This window comes from Lithobates pipiens, unplaced genomic scaffold, assembly GCF_037356315.1.
Source record: "Lithobates pipiens isolate NorthernLeopardFrog02 unplaced genomic scaffold, aLitPip1_a1.2 Scaffold_18, whole genome shotgun sequence".
NCBI classification, from domain to species: Eukaryota; Metazoa; Chordata; class Amphibia; order Anura; family Ranidae; genus Lithobates; species Lithobates pipiens.
Window position 1 is genome coordinate 267,018,790 of NW_027507758.1, and position 26,165 is coordinate 267,044,954.

The 26,165-nt window shown below is 42.4% G+C and overlaps 1 protein-coding gene across 2 annotated transcripts in view; it reads left to right on the forward strand.

Moving 5' to 3' along the window:
- The window catches only part of ECHDC1 (ethylmalonyl-CoA decarboxylase 1), a 52,303-nt gene extending 41,021 nt beyond the window's left edge, over positions 1-11,282 (forward strand). For both annotated transcript variants that reach the window (XM_077486933.1, XM_077486932.1), the window contains 2 exons: positions 3,252-3,332; positions 10,133-11,282. In XM_077486933.1, the coding sequence (XP_077343059.1) occupies positions 3,252-3,332; positions 10,133-10,535 (484 nt within the window). In that variant the 3' untranslated portion in view covers positions 10,536-11,282. The remainder of the gene's footprint in view (positions 1-3,251; positions 3,333-10,132) is intronic.
- Positions 11,283-26,165: the final 14,883 nt, after the last annotated feature.

The window sequence follows — 26,165 nt, forward strand, 5'->3', positions numbered from 1 at the left end:
TTGGTGGCCGCCATAGAATGCTCCGCATCCGAGGACGCGCTGGCGCCGTCCCTGTTCTGTTGGTCCCCCTCGAGCTGGTGATATTTAGCTAGTTTGTCAGCAGCCTCAGAGCTCTTCTTTGGTGGAGACATGTTCCAGGGGTATTCGGGAGGGTCCCCAAGTGTACCACAATGGCCGCTGTTCACCAGGCCCACTCCGCAGGGGCTCCCTCCTGGCACAATGTATAGAGAGGACACAGGGGGCTGCAGGAAACACGCACTCCGCTGCGGAAGTCCAGTGACTGTCACAGGAGGTATCTGGGCTCACAGATCCCGAGAAAACCTAGGGCATCCGTCCCAGTCGCCCCAGGGTGGAGCAAGATGGCCTCTGCTCCGCGAGCTGGGTGTGGGCTGCAGGCTATCCCCCAGACAGCTGGAGGGCACTGATGTGGTACAGTAGTGGCCACCGGGGATCGGTGGCTATAGCAGGGGGGGCCAGGCTCAGGGCAGTTATACAGAGCAGAGATGCCAGCAGGGGTCCTATCCAGGTGTAGCAAGATGGCCGCCCCTCCGGGAGTTAGGCCAGGGCCACAGGACCTCTCAAAGGCAGCTGCAGGGCACTGGGGAGCTTTATCCGCGGGCAGGGGCTGTCTGGAGGCTGCTCCAACGACCAGGCAAACTTGGGACCACCAGGGAGGCCAGATAGTTCCACAGGGACCGTCTCCGGGTGGAGCAAGATGGCCGCTGCTCCAGGAGGTAGGCCGGAGCCGCGGACTTTCCTGAAGGCTACCGCAGAACGCACGGACCCGCGGCGGCGGCCCCCCGGGGCTCCAAAGACCTCTCAAATCCACGGGGAGGACAGAGCAGGACCACTGCGGTGTGGAGGGCAGTCTTGGATGGACAGGATCACTGCAGGATGTCGGTAAAGGAGTATGGGCAGGCAGAGCTCTCACTGCCTGTGTCCTACTCCATAGCTCTCCAGGCCACGCCCCCCTTGTGCATCATCTTTAGAAGAGGCTTCCTTCTGGAACAACAGTCATGCAGACCAATTTGATGCAGTGTGTGGAATATGGTGTGAGCACTGACAGGCTGCCCCCCCCCCCCACCCCTTCAACCTCTGCATCAGTGCTGGCAGCACTCATATGTCTATTTCCCGAAGACAACCTCTGGATATGACGCTGAGCACACGTGCACTCAACTTCTTTGGTCGACCATGGTGAGACCTGTTCTGGTTGGAACCTGTCCTATTAAACCACTGTATAGTCTTGGCCAGTGTGCTACAGCTCAGTTTTAGGGTCTTGGCAATCTTCTTATAGCCTAGGCCATCTTTATGTAGAGCAAAATTCATTGTTTCAGATCCTCGGAAAGTTCTTTGCCATGAGGGGCCATGTTGAACTTCCAATGACCAGTAGGGGAGAGAGAAAGAGCGATAAAACCAAATTTAACACACCTGCTCCCCATTCACACCTGAGACCTTGTAACACTAACGAGTCACATGACACCGGGGAGGGAAAATGGCTAATTGGGCCAAATTTGGACACGTTCACTTAGGGGTGTACTCCCTTTTGTTGCCAGTGGTTTAGACAATAATGACTGTGTGTTGAGTTTTTGAGGGGACAGCAAATTTACACTGTTATACAAGCTGTACACTCCCTACTTTACATTGTAAGAAAGTGTAATTTCTTCGGTGTTGTCACATGAAAAGATATAATAAAATATTTACAAAAATGTGAGGGGTGTACTCCCTTTTGTGAGATACTGTATATATGCAATTCTGCACAGGAGAGCTGCCCTGTAGCAGTAAATCTGCTATGTGGCTATGGCTAGTGGCTAAAATTAGGCATCAGATTCCATGGGGAAAGGTAGATAATATACTCTCCTGTCCCCCTGGATTCTGGTCACAGTGCCTAGGTAAAGACGATGTCATCCTTCTAATGATTACTGAGTAGCTCAAATGTTGGGGGGACATAATCCTGCACTGTGCTGCAGCATCTTCTCATAATAATTGGTCTACTCAGCATTCCAAGGGATCTTGTCAGCAGGATGATGAAATTACCCCCTGCAGTATTGAAACCAGACAAATGGAAAGTAAATTAACTAACTTTCCCCCCTGACCGGTTTTATATTGTAGTTTTATACAGCATAAGTTGGAGGTATCACAGTTAAAAGCTGACCATGGTTGGAATGCAAAGTGAACCTACACGTTGCCCATGCAGGACTAAATAAGCAGTAGATTTAACATATCCCCTTTGTACCTGCACATACTTTCCTTCTTTGGGCTCTCCTCCTGACCACTGGAAGCAAAGAGAAATACCCTCTATTTCCAGAAGTGGCGAGAAAGTTACTCCTTACCCAAGTGACAATGCTGCAGGTAAGCTGTTCAGTGTTGCATTGCCCCAGCATAGGCAAAGCACGGGTTCACTTTGAATGAAATATTATTTAACCCCCTTCAGATCCGTGCTATAGCCGAATGATGGCTACAGCGCGGACCTACTTTGCCGGGAGGCCATCAAGAGACGTCCTCCCCTTTTGCATGCGTCCCCTGCTGTGATCACAAGTCAATGAGACTCAGGTGATCACAGATTGGAGTAAGGGGCTGATCCCGCCCCCTTACCACGTGATGAGCTGTTAGCCAATGACAGCTGATCACGTGATGTAAACAGAAGATCCGTAATCGTTTTTTTTTTCTCCTCACACTGACAGCGTGAGGAGAAAAAAAAGCAGATGACTGGCTTCTGTGCAAGGGACATCGGTCCCGAGGAGGAACCAGTACCGCCTGCTAGTGCCACCTGCCAGTGTCCACAAATCAGTGCCCACTAGTGTATGAGTGCCACCTATCAATGCCAATCAGTGCCACCTAGCAGTGCCCCTTATAAATGCTCATCAGTGCCCACCAATAACACCTCATCAGTGCCCATCAATGCAGCCTGTCAGTGCAGCCTCATCAGCGTACATCAATGAAGGAGAAAAATTACCTGTTTGCAAGATTTATTAACAAAATATAAAACGGTCTTGTATAAAAAAAAAAAAAATTGGTAATTTTTATTTTTTTTAACAAAAAATAAAAAAACCCAGGAGGTGATCAAATACCACCAAAAGAAAGCTCTATTTGTGGGGAATATAAACATTTCATTTGGGTACAGTGTTGTATGACCACGCAATTGTCGTTCAGAGTGTGACCGCTCTAAAAGCTGAAAATTGGTCTGGGCAGGAGGGGGCTTGGGTGCCCCGTATGCAAGTGGTTAAAATATGCCTTGTGTTTTTGTTTTTTAGATTGCCACTCATTAGTGTTGCACTAGTGCAAGGAAAAGCATTGGGAGGAGGGGCTGAGTTATGTACAGCATGTGATTTCAGGTATGTTGCCCTGGGTTTCTGATTTTCTGCATATAGTGTCAGTTTAGCCATGAAAGTAGAATAAAATGCTCCTGTGATTAAAGTATTTCAACTATAATTGCTGACTTGTTTTAAAGAGGCAAGCTTTAAGGTGATGTCCCTGATTTTGGCTTCCTTACTTAGTAAGACATGCGTCAAGAGCAGGTATGGAGGCCAGATGTTTTCATATGACTGTAGCTTCATGATTGTTCCTTTTTAGCGAATCACTAAGAAATAAAGCAGAAAGAAGCACTTGTTCAAAAACAAGTTCGAAGTGGCAGCTTCAAAATGTCTTTTATATTTTCCTTTATTTTCGGCAAAAGCCTGTTGCTGGTAGTTCTTGGAACAGGACTGTCAGCAAAGAGCATAAGTTAAAGGAATTGTAAAGACAGAAGGTTTTTTCACCTTAATGCATTCTATGCATTCAAATAAAAAGCCTTCAGTGTGCAGCAGCCCCCCTAATACTTTCCTCTAGCGATGTCCACAAGTGTCTCAGCTGTCCGAGATTCGCCTTCCTCATTGGCTCCAGCTGCTGTCAATCAAAGTAAGCTAGCCAATCAGGGTGAAAGGGGGTGGGCTGGGACAGGGCTCCATGTCTGAATGGATGCCGTGAGCTGTGATTCAACTTGGGTGCCCCAATAGCAAGAGGCTTGCTTTGGGGGCATTGAACAGGAAAAGGGGCCAGGAGAGCCGAAGAGGGACCAGAGAAGAGGAGGATCTGGGCTGCTCTGTGCAAATCCACTGCAACAGAGCAGATAAGTATAACATGTTTAATATTTTTACAATGAAAAAAAACAAGACTTGACAATTGCTTTAAAGTATTTTTACAAATGTCCTGGATTTCTTCTGGAAGGCAGGTTCAAAGGATTCTATTCAAACAAGTTCACTGTACCAAAACTCAAAAGGAGTATTTGTCCTACCCTTGACCTAAAATCCCTAAACAATTGTCTTCACATTCTAACATTTCACATAGAATATGCAACGCCGATGATTGCCTCTCTGAGACCAGGGGAATACCTAGCATCAGTTAGACATTCAAAACGCTTATACATATTCTCATTCACCCATTTCATCAACACTTCCCGTGCCTTGCAGTGATTTTCTGCTTGAAGATTTTAGCTCTAAAACGCTCAACAAGCCAAATCCTGTCACCTGCAGCAAAACGCCTGTCCCTCAAAAACGCTTCTTTTCGGCCCTATAAACTTCAGTAGAAACACCTGAAAATGCTTGACTTAAGTGTTTTACAAGTGCTTTGTCACACATTTTCTGCTCGGGCAACAGCTCTCTGACCCTAATCTCCTCTACCTCTCCCCAAATGCTTTTTAATTAAAAATGCCTGAGACTGTAAAACGCTTGTAATAAGCTTCTAAAGCGCTTGCAATACACTTCTAGAAAATGCTCAAAATCTCTCAAATAAAAATGCCAGTAAATCCATATGCTTAGGTGTGAATGCAGCCTAACAATCAGTCTGTACCTTAACATTTAACTTTGACTTAATCCTTAAAAATAAACTTTATCTAAATCCAATAACTAAAATTTCATGCAAGCATTAACATTTTAAATTCAAAAATAGTTTTTAATCTTTACCAGTCCACAGGATTAAAATAAACCTGGTGATCCTGCCATGAAGGGGTTCAGGTCCAGGTACTTTGTGTTATGAATTGACAAGATGTGCTTATGTGCTGACACCCTGTCAAATATGCCCCTGGTTGTGACTATAAGCAGCCATGCAGACGCACATATCTCAGGCATAGTTCATTGTTACTATCAGTAATTTAGTCCAGAGTAATGATGTGTAGTTTACTCTAGTGTTTTCAAGTAGACCGGAAGAGGCTGAAGAAGATCAGCACTGAGATGCAAAAAAGAAAAAGAAAAAAAAAAAGATAAACAAAGGTGAAAACAGTATTTTTATGGAAAAAAAAAACACGTTTATAATGATCAGAAGCTTAACAAACTAAATTTCATCCAGTTAGGGTTCGGATTTATTTTAATGTTTAACAGCTAAAGTAAATCTTTACTTTTTTTAAACTGGAAACAAAGCATGCAGCTTTAAAGCAGGTACCTCCATTCCCACATCTTTCCTTTAAACTAAGTGCCTATTGCCCCAATATTCTTTTGGAGCCCCCTTCCCCAAATATCTATGCTGTTGGGGAAGGGGAATAGGGGGGCCACACTGTATCAAACTAAAGGTACATAGGGGTATTGGAGTGTGTCTAAACATTTGCAGACTTACACTAGGTTTTAGCAAACCAGCATCTCCAGCCTAATTTATTTTATTTTTTTACGTTTTGGATAAAGTTTTTAAAACCATCTATAAGATTTTCCTGTCCCCAGAGATACAAGTAGTACAAGTAATTGGACAACTACCAGAAACAAGGGGAACTCTCATTTGACAGATGCCACTTAAGCTATCACTTTTCCATTCACTGTGAACTGTTGACTCTCCCTCCAGTCATCAGGATCAATAGTAGATTTACTCAAATGTCAATGGCACAAGAGGTCTTCAGAGGAAGATTTTCCCTCTCTGTACTGGAGACAACTCAAACTGTATTTTCTCTTACATTGTAATCTGACCAAACCTTAAAAATGTAAGATTTTTGTACTTTGGCAATTTTGATAACAATGTGATATATAGGATAATAAAAACAGTGTAGCGCTTCAATGATAATAAACGTGATCAACATAAAAAATAATAATATGTCAAAAATCGCATAAATATAAATGCCTAGAGATGAAAGTCCAACATTGGGCGCTCATTCCACTATGTAGCTGGCATGGGGGTGACCGAACCGTCACAGAGAAGGAAGGTAATACACTAGGCGAATGTATTCATATGGATCTGCTTGACTGTAAACATCAGGAAAGAGTAGATAAATACTTCTTACCGGAACAGTTGGACTCACACAGTCATATGACGGTTGAGTCTAGAAGGCTTGAGGTCGCAATCTGGGACCAAGGAGTATAAGGAGGGAGGTCTGTTGAGCTGATGGTGGAGCTCCGGGCGGTTGTAGGCCCAATGGTGGATCCTTTCAGATGGAACGTCAAGGTAGTCAAGCTCAGACGCAGCCCGTTGTACCAATACTCCAATCTCCCCCGAATGGGGAGGGAGATGATGTGAAGGTTTAAACCAAAGAAACGGAGAAAAGAAAAAAGAAAAAAAGGGCTCCACATGGTGCGGGTCAAACGGTATAAAAAATGTTGATTTATTGAAGTCAAAAGATAATTAATGACTTGGTGATCACATAAAAAATAAAATGAAATTAAAAGCAATGTGGGGTGCCAACAGCTCACCCGACGCGTTTCGACATATGTGTCTTCAACTGGGGCATGTTGGAACCCACCACATTGCTGACAAATATATAAGGAATGAGAGAGAGGTTCCGCCTACCAAGGGGCGGAGAATCCCGTCTCAAACAACCTCTTAAAGATACAGTGAACAGTTTGATCAAATCAGGGTAAACATGTTCAAACACAATAAGCAATTATAAATAACATCTAGAGATGTCACTCATGCAGGCTGTTAAATTAATAACAATAAGATATATAAAAATATATAGAAAAATTTTTTACCACCATGCTCACGCATGGATAGCTCTGAATAGATTGCATTATTCATAGCCTCATCAGACATGTAGATGCAGAAAGATTCAACATACATATAAAACATATACAGAGAACGCATCCAATACTGGTACAAAGAGATCAGACATGTGTCGTTAATTATACATAAACTGCATTGCACCAAAATCTGAAAGTAATAGTCTGCATCTGCATTATTCATAGCCTCATCAGACATATAAATGCAGAGAGATTCAATGCACATGCAAAGCATACAGTGGTGTGAAAAAGTGTTTGCCCCCTTCCTCATTTCCTGTTCCTTTGCATGTTTGTCACACTTAAGTGTTTCGGAACATCAAACCAATTTAAACAATAGTCAAGGACAACACAAGTAAACACAAAATGCAATTTGTAAATGAAGGTGTTTATTATTAAAGGTGAAAAAAAATCCAAACCATCATGGCCCTGTGTGAAAAAGTGATTGCCCCCCTTGTTAAAACATACTATAACTGTGGTTGTCCACACCTGAGTTCAATTTCTCTAGCCACACCCAGGCCTGATTATTGCCACACCTGTTCACAATCAAGGCATCACTTAAATAGAAGCTGCTTGACACAGTAAGGTCCACCAGAAGATCCTTAAAAGCTACACATCATGCCGAGACCCAAAGAAATTCAGGAACAATTGAGAAAGAAAGTAATTGAGATCTATCAGTCTGGAAAGGGTTATAAAGCCATTTCCAAAGCTTTGGGAATCCAGCGAACCACAGTGAGAGCCATTATCCACAAATGGCGAAGACATGGAACAGTGGTGAACCTTCCCAGGAGTGGCCGGCCGCCCAAAATGACCCCAAGAGCGCAGCGACGACTCATCCAAGAGGTCACAAAAGACCCCACAACAACGTCCAAGGAACTGCAGGCCTCACTTGCCTCAGTTAAGGTCAGCGTTCATGCCTCCACCATCAGGAAAAGACTGGGCAAAAATGGCCTGCATGGCAGAGTTCCAAGGAGAAAACCACTGCTGAGCAAAAAGAACATCAAAGCTCGTCTCAATTTTTCCACAACACATCTTGATGATCCCCAAGACTTTTGGGACAACATTCTGTGGACCGATGAGACAAAAGTGGAACTCTTTGGAAGATGTGTGTCCAAGTATATCTGGCGTAGAAGGAACACTGCATTTCATAAAAAGAACATTATACCAACAGTAAAATATGGTGGTGGTAGTGTGATGGTCTGGGGCTGTTTTGCTGCTTCAGGACCTGGAAGACTTGCTGTGATAAAAGGAACTATGAATTCTGCTGTCTACCAAGAGATCCTGAAGGAGAATGTCCGACCATCTGTTCGTGTACTCAAGCTGAAACGAACTTGGGTTCTGCAGCAGGACAATGATCCTAAACACACCAGCAAGTCCACCACCGAATGGCTGAAGAAAAACAAAATGAAGACTTTGGAGTGGCCTAGCCAAAGTCCTGACCTGAATCCTATTGAGATGTTGTGGTATGACCTTAAAAAGGCCGTTCATGCTCGAAAACCCTCTAATGTAACTGAATTAGGACAATTCTGCAAAGATGAGTGGGCCAAAATTCCTCCAGGACGCTGTAAAGGCCTCATTGCACGTTATCGCAAACGCTTGGTTGCAGTTGTTGCTGCTAAGGGTGGCCCAACCAGTTATTAGGTTTAGGGGGCAATCACTTTTTCACACAGGGCCATGATGGTTTGGATTTTTTTTCACCTTTAATAATAAACACCTTCATTTACAAATTGCATTTTGTGTTTACTTGTGTTGTCCTTGACTATTGTTTAAATTGGTTTGATGTTCCGAAACACTTAAGTGTGACAAACATGCAAAGGAACAGGAAATGAGGAAGGGGGCAAACACTTTTTCACACCACTGTATACAGAAAACACTTCCAGCTCTGGTACAAAAAAATCAGACATGTATTGTTAGCTATACATAAACTACATTGTAACGTCACCTGAAAGGGCTACTTTGCATTTGTGTTGTATCATAAATGGAGATGTGAAGGTCTCAGTAATAGTGTCTGATAAGGATCTGTCATTGTGCAATTTGGATGTCTCTTACTTGTTATACTAGCAGTGTGTAACCAGAAAATATGTATAAATAACCATGATGACAGTTCATACGTACTGATCTATTATTTAGAGTTGCGATCGAATGATCATAAACATCATGACGTGCAGTAAGACAGGAGAGGTTCCACTAATCCCTCAATGTGTATATCATGTGACTGGGTGTGGGAGTGGTTGAAAGGAGCTCGCGTCTACAGAGCAAGGGCGTGTATATTTATACATCATTATGCAAAATATAAGGAAGGGGGGAGGTATTCAAACATTGGCGCCATTTCTCCGTGTTGTGCGTTCCACGCTGTGAATCGAAACAAACAGCGTAAGAACGTGCCAAGTGCGTGGCGGCGGAGTGGGGGCGTGTATATGAGAGCGTCGCAGGTTGCGTCGCAGGTTTTCTTTTTTCTTTTCTCCGTTTCTTTGGTTTAAACCTTTACATCATCTCCCTCCCCATTCGGGGGAGATTGGAGTATTGGTACAACGGGCTGCGTCTGAGCTTGACTACCTTGACGTTCCATCTGAAAGGATCCACCATTGGGCCTACAACCGCCCGGAGCTCCACCATCAGCTCAACAGACCTCCCTCCTTATACTCCTTGGTCCCAGATTGCGACCTCAAGCCTTCTAGACTCAACCGTCATATGACTGTGTGAGTCCAACTGTTCCGGTAAGAAGTATTTATCTACTCTTTCCTGATGTTTACAGTCAAGCAGATCCATATGAATACATTCGCCTAGTGTATTACCTTCCTTCTCTGTGACGGTTCGGTCACCCCCATGCCAGCTACATAGTGGAATGAGCGCCCAATGTTGGACTTTCATCTCTAGGCATTTATATTTATGCGATTTTTGACATATTATTATTTTTTATGTTGATCACGTTTATTATCATTGAAGCGCTACACTGTTTTTATTATCCTATTTGCCGAACTTTGTTTGTTTTTGGTGTTGGCTGCTCTTCTGGCTGTCGAGGCCATTCTTCACTTATAACAAATCACAGAGCAGTGTTTTCTTTTCAATTGTATTTTTTAATGTGATATATAGTTTTGTGTGTCACGTGCAATAAATACTACATTTTATTACAGTACAAGATAATTCATCAGACAAAAACACAAATGTTATATTCTGTTCTCCTGCAGGTTGATGACTGAAGACAGTGAAATACGATTTGTCCATAAACGTATGGGTTTGGTTCCAGGTTGGGGTGGAGCAACAAGATTAATTCATCTTATTGGAAGTAGACATGCGCTGAAACTACTCAGCAGTGCTCTCCGTGTTCATCCTAAATATGCATTGAATATTGGTCTTGCTGATGAGATTTTATCTTCTGGTGCCGATGGATCATTGGCAGAAGCCCAAAAATGGATAGCATCCTACACAAAAGGAGCAGTTGATGTGAACAGAGCTGTAAAAAAAGTAATAGCTTCTGGAAGAGAGAAGTTAATTGAGGATTCTCTCAGGACAGAGAAAGATATTTTTGGAACAGTGTGGGGTGGGCCTGCCAATATGCAGGCATTGTCAAAAGGAACCAAACACAATTAATGAAGATATTCTTAAAGACTAAGGTTAGCTTGCAGGGCACCTGATTTTAAAAATAAAAATTAATGTGCGAAGTATGCAGTTTTCTAACATTGTGTCTCTGTACACTTGATTGTGATAATTGAAAAATGTTAATCAGGTTTGGCCTGTAATGAGTTGCTATTATATTATTAACTCTCTAAAGCAAAGCATTCTTTTTTTACAGTAATCAGATTTGTTATGGGGATGATGGCCATTAACTTATCTACTAATCAGGAAAATATTATAAAGCTCTAAATAGTATAGCATTGATCTACTTATTTGGTTAATTAATGAACAATGTACACATTGCACTAAGATATAGCAGCTCATCAGAAGTTAGTAATGTGACAAAGTGAACCTGTATTGGAAATAAACTAAGGCAAGCTACAGAATAAGGCCAGCATTTTATAGAATGCACCAAAAGATGCCTCAGCATACTTCTGTTTGGCCACTTCACCCTTAACCAAGGGCCATTAAAGTCATCCACAAAGTTAGATAGTGGTTTACTAAAATCCACATACTAAGGGCTACTTTGGCTCCCTAAAATACTGTATGTTTATGAATGCATTGTATGCCCTGGCCTAGTAGAGGCATTCATCTAAGTATTCAGACCCCATTCACTTTTTTCAGTTTTGTTATGTTGCAGCCTGATACTACAGTTGTTTAAAAAAAAAAAATTCTCATTAATCAAAAATGTCTGTGAATTTATTAAAAAAGATAAAACTGTAATCAGACCCTTTATCAATACTTTGTCGAAGCACCTTTATCAGCAATTACAGCCTTAAGTCTTTTTAGGTATGATACAACAAGCTTTGCATACCTGGTTTGAAAGATATTCTGCCATTCTTCTTTGCAAATTCTCTCAATCTCAGTCAGGTTAGATGGGGACCGTAGGTGGAAAGACATTTTTAGGTCCCTCCAGAGATGTTCAATAGGGTTGAAGTCAGGACTCTGGCTGGGCCACTCTAGAACATTCACAGTTTTTCCTAAGCCACTCCTGTATTGTCGTAAGATCGTTGTCATGTTCAAAGGTGAACCTTTGCCCCAGTCTGAGGTCCTGAGTGCTGTGGAACAGGTTTTCATTGAGGAGATCGCTGTACTTTTGCTCCCGCTTTTCCTCGACATTCACTGTTGGGATGGCATTGGACGGGTGATGAGGCCAAACCGTTGGATCTTGGTTTCATCAGACCAGACAATCTTGAATCCTTTGGGTACTTTTTTGCAAATTCCAAGCAGGCTTTCATGTGTTTTGCACTGAGGAGAGGCTTCCATCTAGCCACTCTGTCATAAAGCCCAGATCAGTGGAGGGCTGCAGTGATGGTTGTCTTTCTGGAACTATCTCCACACAGGATCTCTGCAGCTCAGAGTGACCATCGGATTCTTGGTCACCTTCTTCCTCCGATTGCTCAGTTTAGCCAGGCAACCAGTCCTTGTAAGAGTCCTAGTTGTGCCAAACCTCTTCCATTTGAGAATTATGGAGGCCACTGTGCTCTTGGGAACCTTCAGTGAAGCAGAAATTGACTTTTGTCATAAATGCTTTTTTTTATACATTTAGCCTAGGTATGTGGAGCTCCGTATACAGTCTCTGCATGATTTTGTGCGGAGGGCAAAGCAACTCCTGTGTGCAAACAGAAGAAGACTGGGTGGAGATGGGAGCAACGAGAGAGAATGCAGGTGTCGCATTACTTGGGAAGGGCATTGATATGTTTGGCATAATGTGAAATACGCTGAGCATACTTTCATTTTATGGTAAAAGCTATAGGGAGCCACAAAATGTGTTGATCATTTAGCCTTAAAGTGGACCTTCAGTCTTTTTTTTTTTAAACTTTCCATTTTTTTAAAATCTTCTGCCCCTATTGTTTTAACTCTGGATAGTAAAACATTCTATTTCTGCCAGTAAATACCTTATACAGCCCACTTGCTGTTTCTTGTCTAGTAAAAAGCGTAGGCTTATGACATCATGCACAGCTCTCTATCTCACTCTTGTGAGAGTTTGCCATTAAGGGAGGGGGGGGGGGGGGTGAGTCATAAGAATGCCAATGAAAGCTGGAGAGCTGAAGGTGTACCTCTATGTGTCTGTGTAAATCCAGGAACTGAACAGGGCAGCAAGTGCACAATCACAATACCCACATTTGGCAAACCCTTATGAATGACCCTTACAAAAGCTTCAGAATGGCAAAGAGGTTTTTATTTGGACGGCACAGTGGTGTAGTGGTTAGCACTTTTTTTTTTTTTTTTATATAAATTCTTTATTTAAGAAAGAAAAACGTGGAAATACAGAGCCCATGCTGGTGTATAACGCAATAAAATAGTTGTTCCCAATAACCTCGTACATACATCACAGTGTAAAGAGAAGTCTTCTATCAGGAGGGAATCACATTGAGCTTCAAGGGAATAGCAGTCCCCCATACCCCACATGGCCCTTTTTATGGCAATTGATGTTTTTAGAGATTGGGATTTGAGCCTGGTACTGACCGACTCTAAGGCCACAGCACTATAGACAAGTCAGGAAAATGGGTAAATCGGGGAGCAAGGAGAAGGGGAAAGAAAAAGAAAGAAGGGGAAAAAAGGGGGGGAGGGGTTAGTACCACCATCCAGTCAAGCCCACTCTGTCTGGGGAGCTTTCAGTCACCCCCCTTCAGGGGAGCTGGGCCACTAGCTGCCTGTACTCCTCAGAGTAGATGAATTTGTGCCAGTGAAACCATTTTTATTTTCTTACATCAGGGGACACAGAGCCATAGTAATAACTATGTGGGTTACATCAGCATATCAGGTGCTGGACACTGGCATGCCCCTTAAGGCGTGAACTTCCCCCATATAACCCCTCCCATTACTGAGGAGTCCTCCGTTTTTTCACCAGTGTCTAAGGTGTTGGGCACGTGTAAGGATGTGTGTACTGAGTTCCACGGGCAGTAATCCTTTGATGAGAGCCAGCCATCCTGACTGGATCTGTTCTGATGTCTCCGTAATGGACTAAATGAATGGTACCTGGGCCTTTTCATCCAAAGACACAAGGTTTTGCTTTCAAATGCTTTTAAAGCTGGGCCCTGGGATCCAGTACTTTTTGGTAGTAAAGCCAATAAAAGTTTACTGGGAGGGTCTTCTCGCAGGTCCAGGATTGTGGGATAACCTGAGTGTTCCCCTATGTCAGAAACCGTGAAACAGACTGAGACAGAAGTACAATCAAATCACACTTGTTTATTAATAAAAATAAAAGGTAAATAGAAAAAAACATCGTCAAGCATAGCCAGAGTCCAGTAGCCAGATCGGGTAGTCAGCCAGTCCAAAGTTAATTAACCAGATCGGGTAATCAGCCAAGCCAGAAGTCAGGGATCCAAGGAGAGCAACTGCAGGTAGGATAAGAAGCCAGGAGGGATGTCAGCAAGCCAGTCTAGAAACAAACAGCAGGAGATGGTTCCTTGTGATGTGACCAACGCAAAGGCAAAGGAAAAAGTGAGCTGCAAGGCTTTAAATAGGTAGGTCAGACGAGCATCATCTGGAACAGCTGGTAACTGTGGAAAGAGAAGAGAGCTGGCAATTAGCCGACAGCTGAGCGGCCAGCCCAGAGGAGGAAGGGCTAAGCCATCCCTGACACCCTATTCCTGAAGGTTTCCTTTCAAGGTCTCGGGGCCTACCGTGAAGGGCGAAGATTGTTTTTTTTTATCTCTGATAAACCCTGCTGCAAGGAAAGGTAGGGGAGATTTTCTCAGGAATCTCTCCTTCCATGTATTGTGTTGTAGAGGGACAGAGCAGAGTGGTTGCTGGTCAGGTTGGGTGACACAGGCATCCCACTTTTGTTGACAACATTGTACTGTATAGCTAGGACTAATAGCAGCTTTTGTACTGTACTATAGCCTAGCAAGTGAAACATTCTTTTGCTGGTACTGCCTCTGTTTTGTACTGTAAGCTATGAGTGACAAAGGGACCAGGAACCTCCTAAGGGTTCTAAGGGGTTAATGGTATACAACAGACTAAAAACCCTTCCAAAAGAATGTCTTCCTCCCCTGAGAGGTAAAAAAGAAAAATACAGCCAGTCAGATAAGCCGTCAAGGGTAGAACACTTCTGTCCCTGTGTATTTCATACAAGCAGTTTTTTTCTTCTACCATTTAAAAGATTATTGCTATGATGTCTCTCCATAGTAGGACTAAACATAGCAGATTCCCATCTAGTCCTCTGGGCCCTTTTAAACAAACAAAGATTTCACCGCTCCAAGTCAAAACCACTGACAGGCTGCTAGCTCTCCAAATGGGGTTCCAGGTGCAGGCTGATTGCATAAGCCAAATGTGTAGAAACAGAACGAAACTCTGGATAGCCGCACTCCGGATTGTGTAAAAATTAGATTCCATTATTTCTTCAAAATGCAAGTGCAAAACTTCATTGAACAAAACGTCACAGCAAAAAGGGAACAAAAAAGGATTTTTGAATAAAATAGCTAACGCGTTTCACGCTACAAACAGCGCTTACTCATAGCTAGCTTATGTTCTGAATAACAAACAAATATATACTGTTCATGTATAAGCACACCACAGTGAAATCAGAGGTAAAACCATGACAGCTGATAAAGCTATCATCATAGATTCTCCACACATGCATTCCACACCCAGTTGTTGGTTGGTGAAAATAACTGGGAAAGGAAAAAAGGGGAGAAAAGGTGAACATGTCTGTGTGTTGAAACGTGATTAGATATAAAGGATAAATATGTAAAAAAAAAAAAAAATTTTAAAAATATATATATATATATATATATATATATATATATATATAGAGGTGAAAATAACAAAGTGTGAAAATAAAAAGAAAAATGTATATATGTATATAGGCGTGTATAAATGTGTGTATATAAATATATTGGTGTAAAGGTGATAATAATACATGTAATTGTGCACTAGTGCAGAATAACCTTTTAATGCATAGATAAAGAATATGAATAAATGTCATAAAATTCAAAGTAAAACAGTATTGAATGTTTATATGTATGTAAATAAACTCAAATATTTAGAGAATGAACTGTGATATAACAGTGACAGGGATGAACCTGCACTAAACAAAATCACATCAGATCGATGGCCATATTTATGTGAACTGTTGGTGAAAAAAGAAAAGAATAATAATGAAAGAACCAATATGAAACCATACAATTGATGGACTTATTTCGATGACAAGTAGTATGCATGCATGGAAAATCCAAGATTCAGAAGCAGATCACAATTGCCAAATATTTCTAAAGTTGTACATACACCAACCAATCTCGTGTTTTTATCGATGTGTAAATGAATGTAAATACACCAATCAATGCATAAAATAAAGTATGTGACTGCAACTACCACTATAAAAACACACAAATATAACATGTAAAATAGTTAAATTAAAACAGAAACAAAAATGAAAAACAAAAAACCTTTTAGAACCCTCACGGACACTAGAATAAGCCTAGACGCCTCAATCAAGTGCCTAAAACAGTAAATGCACCCAAATGAGGCGTATGCTTTAGGCAATCAACCATCTACTTGAATATTCCATAGATATTACGATTAATGGGCGAGAAAAGGAACAAACATTTTAACCCCTTCCCTCCTAAACTATAATTAACTCATGTTGTTCACACGGGTCGCCCATATAAAAACACCAATACAGCAACGTGCAGAAATGTCTGTAATACAATAAATGCAACTAGTGTACAGACACCAACTGTTCTACATAGAATAGTGATATATAGTGTGTAATCGCAGTGTATATAAAGTCACTTAGACATTTTTTATAGGTTGTGTAGTATGAAAAGGAAATATCTCACTATAATGCTGTGAAACATCTCCTTTTCTTTGAAGACCAATGACCTGAGTGAATAGTATGAGAGAGTCTATGATGGAATAGAGGCAAGGATGCAATGGCTATAATGGGTGATTGAACATGATCAATTCCGCATAAGATAAAATGGTGATATATATAACCACAATATGTATAAACTCATGTGAACACGGTTTGTGGACTATATATATGCAGAAGGGATCACGCTACAATGCTGTGAGATCTCTTGATTTCTATTTCTTATTTTTATTATTATTCATTTATTAACCTAATGTAAATGACACCTCTCTAGATTATGTAAAGTGAAAAAATATATAAAGATTTAATTGTTAAAAGACTATAGTCGCGGAAAAAGAATATTTCCAGATCTGTTCAATGGTTAAATGTGAAATGTGCTGTGTATAAACCGCATCAATAAATTGCATAAACCGCAAAGTGTGTAATGCGGTATATACAAATTCCCCAATATCTGGGTTATATCAGTAAACCACATACATGCAAAATAGTGAGTGTGTCCCATATCTATGAGACTATACCCATATAATATATACTGTATCTGAAAATATCTATATATGGGTAACATTCACAAACTAGACAAAAACCCCCTCTATAGTCTTAGTAAATATGGGGAAGAAATGTCAATTACCACCCACTTGGTGTGTCTGACTAGCGCACACATGTATAATTTTAGACATTCACATGGATGTTATCATTTTGATCCCATGTGACAAGCTTGTAGAGGGTGTTATTGTGAATGAACCTATGACTATTATAACGTTAGATTTTGGGATGGCTGAAAGAGCTGATGGAAAATAAGAAACAGAACTGGAACACTAGTACATCATAAAAGGTAACATTAAATTGGGGTAATCTTAATCCTGAAGGGGAATTACAGTGTTTCAAAAGATTTCTCAATCATAATAATATGAAACATCCCAATCAAAATTTAACCCTGTCGGAATTCTGGTTTCTAAAAAGAATGTCCAGAAAACCTCACGTTTACAGAGTATGAGAAATCTGTCACCTCCTCGCTTGGGGGTCACCACCTTCTCAATCCCCTGTATAAATAGATTTGAAACATCCTTCTGATGTACAATGTTCCAGTGTCTAGCCACATTAGTGGATTTGTTCTTTTCAATGTCATATAAATGATCATATAAGCGATCTTTAAGTCTGCGTGTGGTGCGTCCTACATATTGTATATGGCAAAGATTGCATGTGATGACATAAATTAAATACTTAGTGTTGCAATTCATGAAAGATTTAATGTCAGCAGTTTTATTATTAACACAAGAAGTAATCTGTGTGCCTCTCATGATATGGCAACAGTAAGCACAACCTGTTCCACCGCATTTAAAGTTACCTGTAAATCTTAACCAATGTTGGTCGGATTTGCTACTTGTGAATAAACTGGGGGATAAGGTATGTCCTAAAGTAGGTGCTCTACGAGAAACCGTTTTTATACCTCTGGAAAGGATTTGATTGTATGCAAAATCGCTAAATAAAATAGGGAGATATTTAGTCACTATTTTCCTCACGTCATTAAATTCTGAACTATAAGATGTGGAGAACACAGGGATGTTTGTCTCTAAAGAAGAAAATTTACTTTTATTGCTATTTCTACTGGAGGAACGTTTTTTTTGTAACAAAGTATCTCTTGGGATGGTACTAGCTGAAACCAGGGCTTTTTGTATATTGGCGGGTGTATATCCTCTTTCCTTGAATCTATTGGCCATCTCATTGGCTTCCAGCTGAAAAATTTCTGGGGAGCTGCATAAACGCCTCAACCTCAAAAATTGTCCATATGGTATCCCTTTGATAGTATGACCAGGATGGGCTGAGTCTGCTCTTAAAAGTGTGTTACCTGCGATTGATTTTCTATGTAGACCAGAGACTATGTTTTCTTCTGAACCAGTCAGATTGACATCTAAAAATTCTATGGTGCTTATTTTCATGACTCCAGTAAATTGTAAATTTAAATTGTTGTCATTGAAATAGGTAAGCCAATTTTCCAAACTGGCACACTCATCAGATGAAATAAATAACATATCGTCTATGAAGCGCCCAAAAAATATGGTATCTTTGCGGCGGGGGCTATCATGTCCAAAGATGCGGGACCTCTCCCACCAACCCATGTATAGGTTGGCTAATGAGGGCGAAAATTTCGCTCCCATGGAGGCCCCGCATCTCTGGAGGTAATAGGCCCCGTCAAACATAAAGAAATTATGTGTAAGTAAATATTCTAAAGATGACAATATAAATTCTTGAAGTGCTAGAGAAAACCTCCCAGATGTTTGTAAAAGGTGAGCTACTGCTCTTAAACCCAGTCGGTGTGGAATGCTGGAATACAGACTGGTAACATCACAGCTGATCCATCTGTATGTAGAGTGCCACTTTAGATACTGGTGATTTGCTGAGTAAATTACAGAATCTCTGAGATATCCAGGTAAATTTAGGACTAAAGGCTGGAGTAAATTATCCACCCACTCTCCTAATCGTTCGTTAAGAGAGCCTATTCCTGCCACTATCGGTCGACCCACAAGGGGATTTAACCCTTTGTGGACCTTAGGAAGATAGTGAAAAATAGGCATGACTGGATTCTCAGGAATAAAAGAGATTTTGTCATTTTCAGACAGAAGACCAGCCCTGACAGCTCTATTCAACAAATTAGAAAGTTCAAGTTTAAAGGAGGCAGTGGGGTTAGATCGCAGTAATTGATAAGTGTTGGTATCTGAAAGTTGACGCAGTGTTTCTGCTTTATAATCACATGAATTCAGGACCACCACACTGCCTCCCTTATCCGCATTCTTGATAACTATGTTTTTATCTGTTGACAATGATTTGAAAGCATTTCTTTCAGCATTTGTTAAATTGTCAAGAAATGTTTTTTTATGACAAGTGCGAGCAAGGCGGGTCAAGTCTCTCTCCACCATTTTTTGGAATAAATCCAGATCCTTGCCCCTTGACTCGATAGGGTAAAAATTGGATCTAGTCTTAAATGACATTTTTAGGGAAACATCGATGGGGTCAAGGGGGAAGGAATCCGATTCCATAGCAAGATCCTGTAAATCTAATAATGCACAAGTATCACAAAACTTGACAGGTGAAGGAAGATCAGGAGACTCACCCCGCTCGCAGGTGTCAAAGGAAACCTCAGCTTCAATGTCTGTGGGAGAAATGTCCAAGAAATGTTTCTTGAGTGTTAAAGCTTGTGAAAACCTATTAACATCTAAAATAGTTCAAAACAAATCAAAGTGTCTATTGGGGCAAAAACCAAGTCCTCTTGATAATAAATGACATTCCTCTTTCAATAAAATTCTCTCTGAAACATTGATAACGTTTAGGGCTATCTTCTGGTTCTCGTCCATGACATGTGCTGAGTGTCCTTCGCGACTTCTGTGTTTCTTGCCCCCTCTCCTGACTTTTTTATGGATGATTTTTTCTTTTTGGTTTGACTGGATCTTTGAGGGTTTCCCGGTGACCGATCTGTAGTAGATTTGATTGAACCTGACGGTTCTATAGAACTTGTGAGGTGTTCTGGAGAAGAATCTGACATGGTATACGCAAGGGTATCATCTCCCAGGTCACTATCATGATCTGAGAAACTGACTTGTTTAATTGGATTCCTCTGAGAACGTCCAGGAAAAAATCGTGGCTTCTTCCAAACATAGACTTTTTTATTTTCATAGTCTGTTTTATCACGAGCCATTTTCCCTCTTTTATTGTCGATCACAGATTTTTCCATTTTATCCAATTTGCTGTTAAGTCGGCTGTCTAAATTCAAAAAGTCAGGGTGAGTTTGCATCCTTGCTAGGTCTGTTTGAACGGAGGTTATCTCTGTTTGTAGCACTTCTATTTCTTTTTGTTTAGATGACACTAAAGTCTTCATTAAGGTGAAGGAGCAGATATCAAGTGCTTCAGTCCATTCCTTCTTCATGTCATCATTGAATAGTTCTGAGGATGGAAACTTTTTAATACACAGTCCACGTGGAATGTGTGCTATAGAAATATATTCTGTCAGAAAACTAATGTCCCAATAAACTCTGATCTCTTTGGCCATCAGATGCTCAAGTTTCCTGAATTGACGTATTAAAGGCACACTATCATCGTCCAAAGATTGTACCATGTGTGTCTGTGATGTTCGTCGTAATGGATTATTGGACGGCGCCGTGAGGGTTCTACTGATTGTTCCCTCTGCTGTGGTTGTTGGGATGATGGTCGGATCCATGTTCAGGATTGTTCAGGCAGAATTTCTCAACCCCACTGGTAAAATAGATCGGAGAGATAAACGAAGCTGTAAATACCTGTGTATAGGTAAACAGAAGTGGATGTTCTGAGCTGGTGATATTTAGAAGATGCAAAAAGATCCAGAAAGTCGACAAAACAAACAAAGATTTCACCGCTCCAAGTCAAAACCACTGACAGGCTGCTAGCTCTCCAAATGGGGTTCCAAGTGCAGGCTGATTGCATAAGCCAAATGTGTAGAAACAGAACGAAACTCTGGATAGCCGCACTCCGGATTGTGTAAAAATTAGATGCCTTTATTTCTTCAAAATGCAAGTGCAAAACTTCATTGAACAAAATGTCACAGCAAAAAGGGAACAAAAAAGGATTTTTGAATAAAATAGCTAACGCGTTTCACGCTACAAACAGCGCTTACTCATAGCTAGCTTATGTTCTGAATAACAAACAAATATATACTGTTCATGTATAAGCACACCACAGTGAAATCAGAGGTAAAACCATGACAGCTGATAAAGCTATCATCATAGATTCTCCACACATGCATTCCACACCCAGTTGTTGGTTGGTGAAAATAACTGGGAAAGGAAAAAAGGGGAAAAAAGGTGAACATGTCTGTGTGTTGAAACGTGATTAGATGAAAAGTATAAATATGTAAAAAAAAAAATATATATATATATATATACATATATATATGTAAAAATCCTTTTTTGTTCCCTTTTTGCTGTGACGTTTTGTTCAATGAAGTTTTGCACTTGCATTTTGAAGAAATAAAGGCATCTAATTTTTACACAATCCGGAGTGCGGCTATCCAGAGTTTCGTTCTGTTTCTACACCTCTGGGCCCTTTTGTTGAGGTGCAGGAGGCTGGGGATCAGGTAGATCTTCCCAAATATTGGAAGATACTTATTTTTCCTCTTCAAAGGATCCTAACAGGGACTAAGTAGCCACACAAGTCAGGTGTTTGTCTACTCCCTTTCTTAACCCTTTTGTTGCCTGCAGCACAGGCTCTTGAGGTATCTACCTCTAATAGGGTTCGTTTGAACCTCCCCCACCTGGGGATGTTTTTCCTATTCATGCATAGCTATATATTCTGATTGGGAACATTTCTATGAAAGAAATGGGGGGTTCCAACTATTAATGCTGTAATCACCTCATTAAGCATAGTCTCACATGTCCAGTGGATAATGCACTGATGTTAAAGGATCCAGCAAGTTAAGGTTGGATTTTCCTTTTAACCACTTGCCGACCGCCGCACGACGATGTACGTCGACAGAATGGCACGGGCAGGCATAAGGGCTTACATGTACGTCCTTGCCTGCCCGCGGGTCGGGGGCCCGATCGGGCCCCCGCCCGGTGCCTGCGGTGGTCGGTATTCGTTCGGGAGCGATCCCGGACGAGGGGACGGCCATTCATTCATGGCCACCCCCTCGCGATCGCTCCCGACGAATGAAAATGCTCGGTGACATCACTTCCTCTCCTGTAATGTAAACACAGGCAGAGGAAGTGAAGTAATCTCTCCTCGTGTCGGTCTTTTTCGTTCCGGCACCGAGGAGAGAGGATCGTGAGTTGCACCCAACACTACACTTACAGTAGAACACGCCAGGCACACTTTTCACCCCCCCGATCACCCCCCAATCACCCCCCAATCACCCCTGCCCCCCCCAGTCACAGTGACACCAATTGCATTTTTTTTTCTTTTTCTTTTTTTTTTGCATTGGTGTCATTTGTGACTGTAATAACTGTTAGGGCAGTTAGGGCTAGCCCCCTTTAGCTCTAGGGTGCCCCCCTAACCCCCCCAATAAAGGTTTAACCCCGTGATCACCCCCCGTCGCCAGTGTCACTAATAAGCGATCGTTTTTCTGATCGCTGTATTAGTGTCACAGGTGACGCTAGTTAGGCAGGTAAGTATTTAGGTTCGCTGCAGCTTTTTATAGCGTCAGGGACCCCCATATACTACCGCATAGCCCCCTGATTGCCCCCCAGTTAACCCTTTCACCAGTGATCACCATATAACTGTTACAGGTGACGCTGGTTGGTTAGTTATTTTTTTTTGTTTCAGGGCACTCGCCATTTATTACCTAATAAAGGTTTAACCCCCTGATCACCCGGCGAGTGATATAAGTTTGAGGGTCAGATAAGGCCTGCGTCGCCCCAGCGTCAGGTTAGTGCCAGTACCGCTAACACCCACGCGCAAAGCATACACCTCCCTTAGTAATATAGTATCTGATCAGATCTATATTAGCGTTGCCAGCATTTTAGGTTTCCCAAAACGCATTGTTAGCGGGATCAGCCCAGATACCTGCTAGCACCTGCGTTTAGCCCCTCCGCCAAGCCCAGCCCACCCAAGTGCAGTATCGATCGATCACTATCACTTACAAAACACAACACACATAACTGCAGCGTTCGCAGAGTCAGGCTTGATCCCTGCGATCGCTAACAGTTTTTTTTGTAGCGTTTTGAAACAGTCGCTGACAGGCTAGGTGCTTTTTTACCTGTGAGTCTCACTAGTGTACCCCTAAATTTAGAGCCCAAAATGGCAAAGCGAAGGTACACTAGTGAAGAGGCCTACACGTTTCTGAGCATGACAGATAGTGAAGAGGACGTCACTCATCTGTCAGATTCAGGCTCAGAATACGATCCTGTAGAGGACAGCAGCTCCATGACAGATAGCTCTGACGACGGAGATGAGGCCTCTGTTAGGGACAGGTGTGCCCGATCCCGAATGTATTCTGTTGTTGAGGTGCATAAACCGCAGGCCACTCGTATGGAGCAGAGACGTACTAGAGCCGCTCATCCTTCTGGTGAACTGGCAAGCACCAGCGGCCTAGTACACCCTGGACCTACATCCAGCACTGCAGTAACACGTGGTGACGTGGCGAGTCCCATAAGTGCAGTTCAAGCTGGCGAGGTGGCAAGCACAAGTAGTGTCCCGCTGCCACCAAGAAGAAGACAAAGACAGACCCATCGTACCCATAGTGCCCTTCCTGCAGAATTCGCCAATCCTATTTGGGTGCCCACCACTTCTGCAGAACCCGTACTTCCCCCATTCACTGGCCAACCTGGCATTAACGTGGAAACAGTTGATTTTACGACACTTGACTTTTACTCACTGTTTTTCACCGAAGATCTCTATAGATCTATTGTGGACCAAACCAATTTGTACGCTGCTCAACACATCGCCACTATTCCCCAGTCCGCCCTTGCCAGACAATGGAAACCAGTTACGGTTTCCGAATTTAAAATCTTTCTGGGCCTCTCCCTCAACATGGGCATAACCAAAAAGAGTGAGTTGCGGTCATATTGGTCCACTGACCCAATTCACCATATGCGCTTGTTCTCTGCTTCCATGTCCAGGGCACGATACGAGATGATTTTGCGGTTCATGCACTTCAGCGACAATGAACTCTGTCGTCCTCGTGGAGACCCTGAATACGATCGGCTCTACAAAATTCGGCCCCTCATAAACCACTTCAACCAACGTTTTGCAGACTTGTTTACTCCCGATCAAGTTGTCTGCGTTGATGAGTCCCTGATTAAGTTTTCTGGTCGCTTGTCATTCAAACAATACGTCCCCAACAAGCGTTCCAGATACGGGGTCAAGATGTATAAGCTCTGTGACAGGGCCACAGGCTATACACGTAGTTTCATGGTTTATGAGGGTAAAGATAGTCACGTAGAGCCGGAGAACTGCCCTGACTACATAGGAAGCGCTGGCAAGATAGTGTGGGACATGGTGTCACCCTTATTCGGAAAGGGGTACCACTTGTACGTGGACAATTATTACACAAGCGTGCCACTGTTTAGTCACTTGTTTGATCAGCAGATTGGAGCATGTGGCACCGTGCGACCTAATCGCCGGGGCTTTCCCCAGCGGCTTGTAGAGTCCCGTCTTAGGCTGGGGGAGAGAGCCTGCTTGCGCAGTAATAATTTGCTCGCTATGAAGTGGAGGGATAATAAGAATGTTTTCGTTCTTACCTCCCTTCATGCAGACACGACGGTCCAAATTCCTACGGCGACTATTGTGGAGAAACCCCTCTGTGTCCACAAATATAACCTTAACATGGGAGGGGTGGACCTCAATGACCAGTTGTTGGCGCCGTATCTAGTTGCCCGTAAGTCCAGACGCTGGTACAAAAAAGTGTCTGTTTATTTATTCCAATTGGCTATACTGAATGCTTATGTACTACACAAAGCTTCAGGACGGACTGGATCCTTCCTCAAATTCCAGGAGGATATCGTCAGAGCCCTTCTGTATCCAGGCGGTGCTCCACCTCACCTTCCCCTACCAGATGCAGTAAGCCGGCTGCATGAGAGGCATTATTCTTTTCATTATTCTATTCATTATTCATGTCCTCCCGAGTACCCCTACCCAACGAGCCCCCCAAAGAAAATGTCGTGTCTGCAGAAAGCGCGGATTTTGGCGTGACACCCGTTCTTATTGTCCACGCTGTCCTGGCAATCCTGGTCTTTGTCAGGGTGAGTGTTTTGAACGCTACCATGAACTAGTTGAGTATTAGCGTAGGGTACAGCATTGCACAGGCTAGGCACACGTTCACAGGGTCTCCCAAGATGCCATCACATTTTGAGAGACCCAAACCGCTGGAACCGTTACAACAGAAGTGTTAAAGTTACATAAAAAAGTGTTAAAAAAAAAAAAAAAGTAAAAAAACCAAAAAAACAAAAAAAATATAAAATAAAAAAAACAAAAATAGTTGTCGTTTTATTGTTCTCTCTCTCTCTCTCTATTCTCTCTCTATTGTTCTGCTCCTTTGTACTGTATTCTATTCTGCAATGTTTTATTGTTAACCATTTTTTGTTTTCAGATACGCCATTCAGCTGTAGCGTGGATTTATTTATCTTGACAGCAACAGCGTTTGCTCCCACGATACGTAAAGCCACGACTCCAGCGCTGTCGGAGGTGATTTCACCACCACAGTTAAAAAAGAGCATATATGCCGAAGCATGGGGGCATACGGGGTGGAAGAGCGATCTGCTCCTACCTTTTGCGGGAGGATGCCCCCATGCTTCGGCATATATAAATGGTGCATGTATGCCCACCATTAGAAGTGGGTGGATGAAGGGAGGTATCTAATGGTGGGCATACCCACCGATCAATATTTTTTTTTCGTTCAGCCCACAGGCTGCATGAAAAAAAAATTACAATATATGCCCAACCAGTTCCAGCAACATACTGGTATGTTGCGGGACTTTGAGTGCTTATACCAGAATGATGCCTGCAGGTTTAGGTATCATCTTGGTATCATTCTTTTCAGCCAGCGGTCGGCTTTTATGTAAAAGCAATCCTAGCGGCTAATTAGCCTCTAGACTACTTTTACAAGCAGTGGGAGGGAATGTCCCCCCCCCCCCCCGCACCATCTTCCATGGTTTTCTCAGGCTCTCCTGTCCCAACAGGGAACCTGAGAATGCAGCCGGTGGTTCCGCCAGCTGACCATAGAGCTGATCAGAGACCAGAATGGCTCCAATCTAAGACACCGGAAGCTACGAGCATTTCATGACTTAGATTTTGCGGGATGTAAACAGCGCCATTGGGAAATTGGGAAA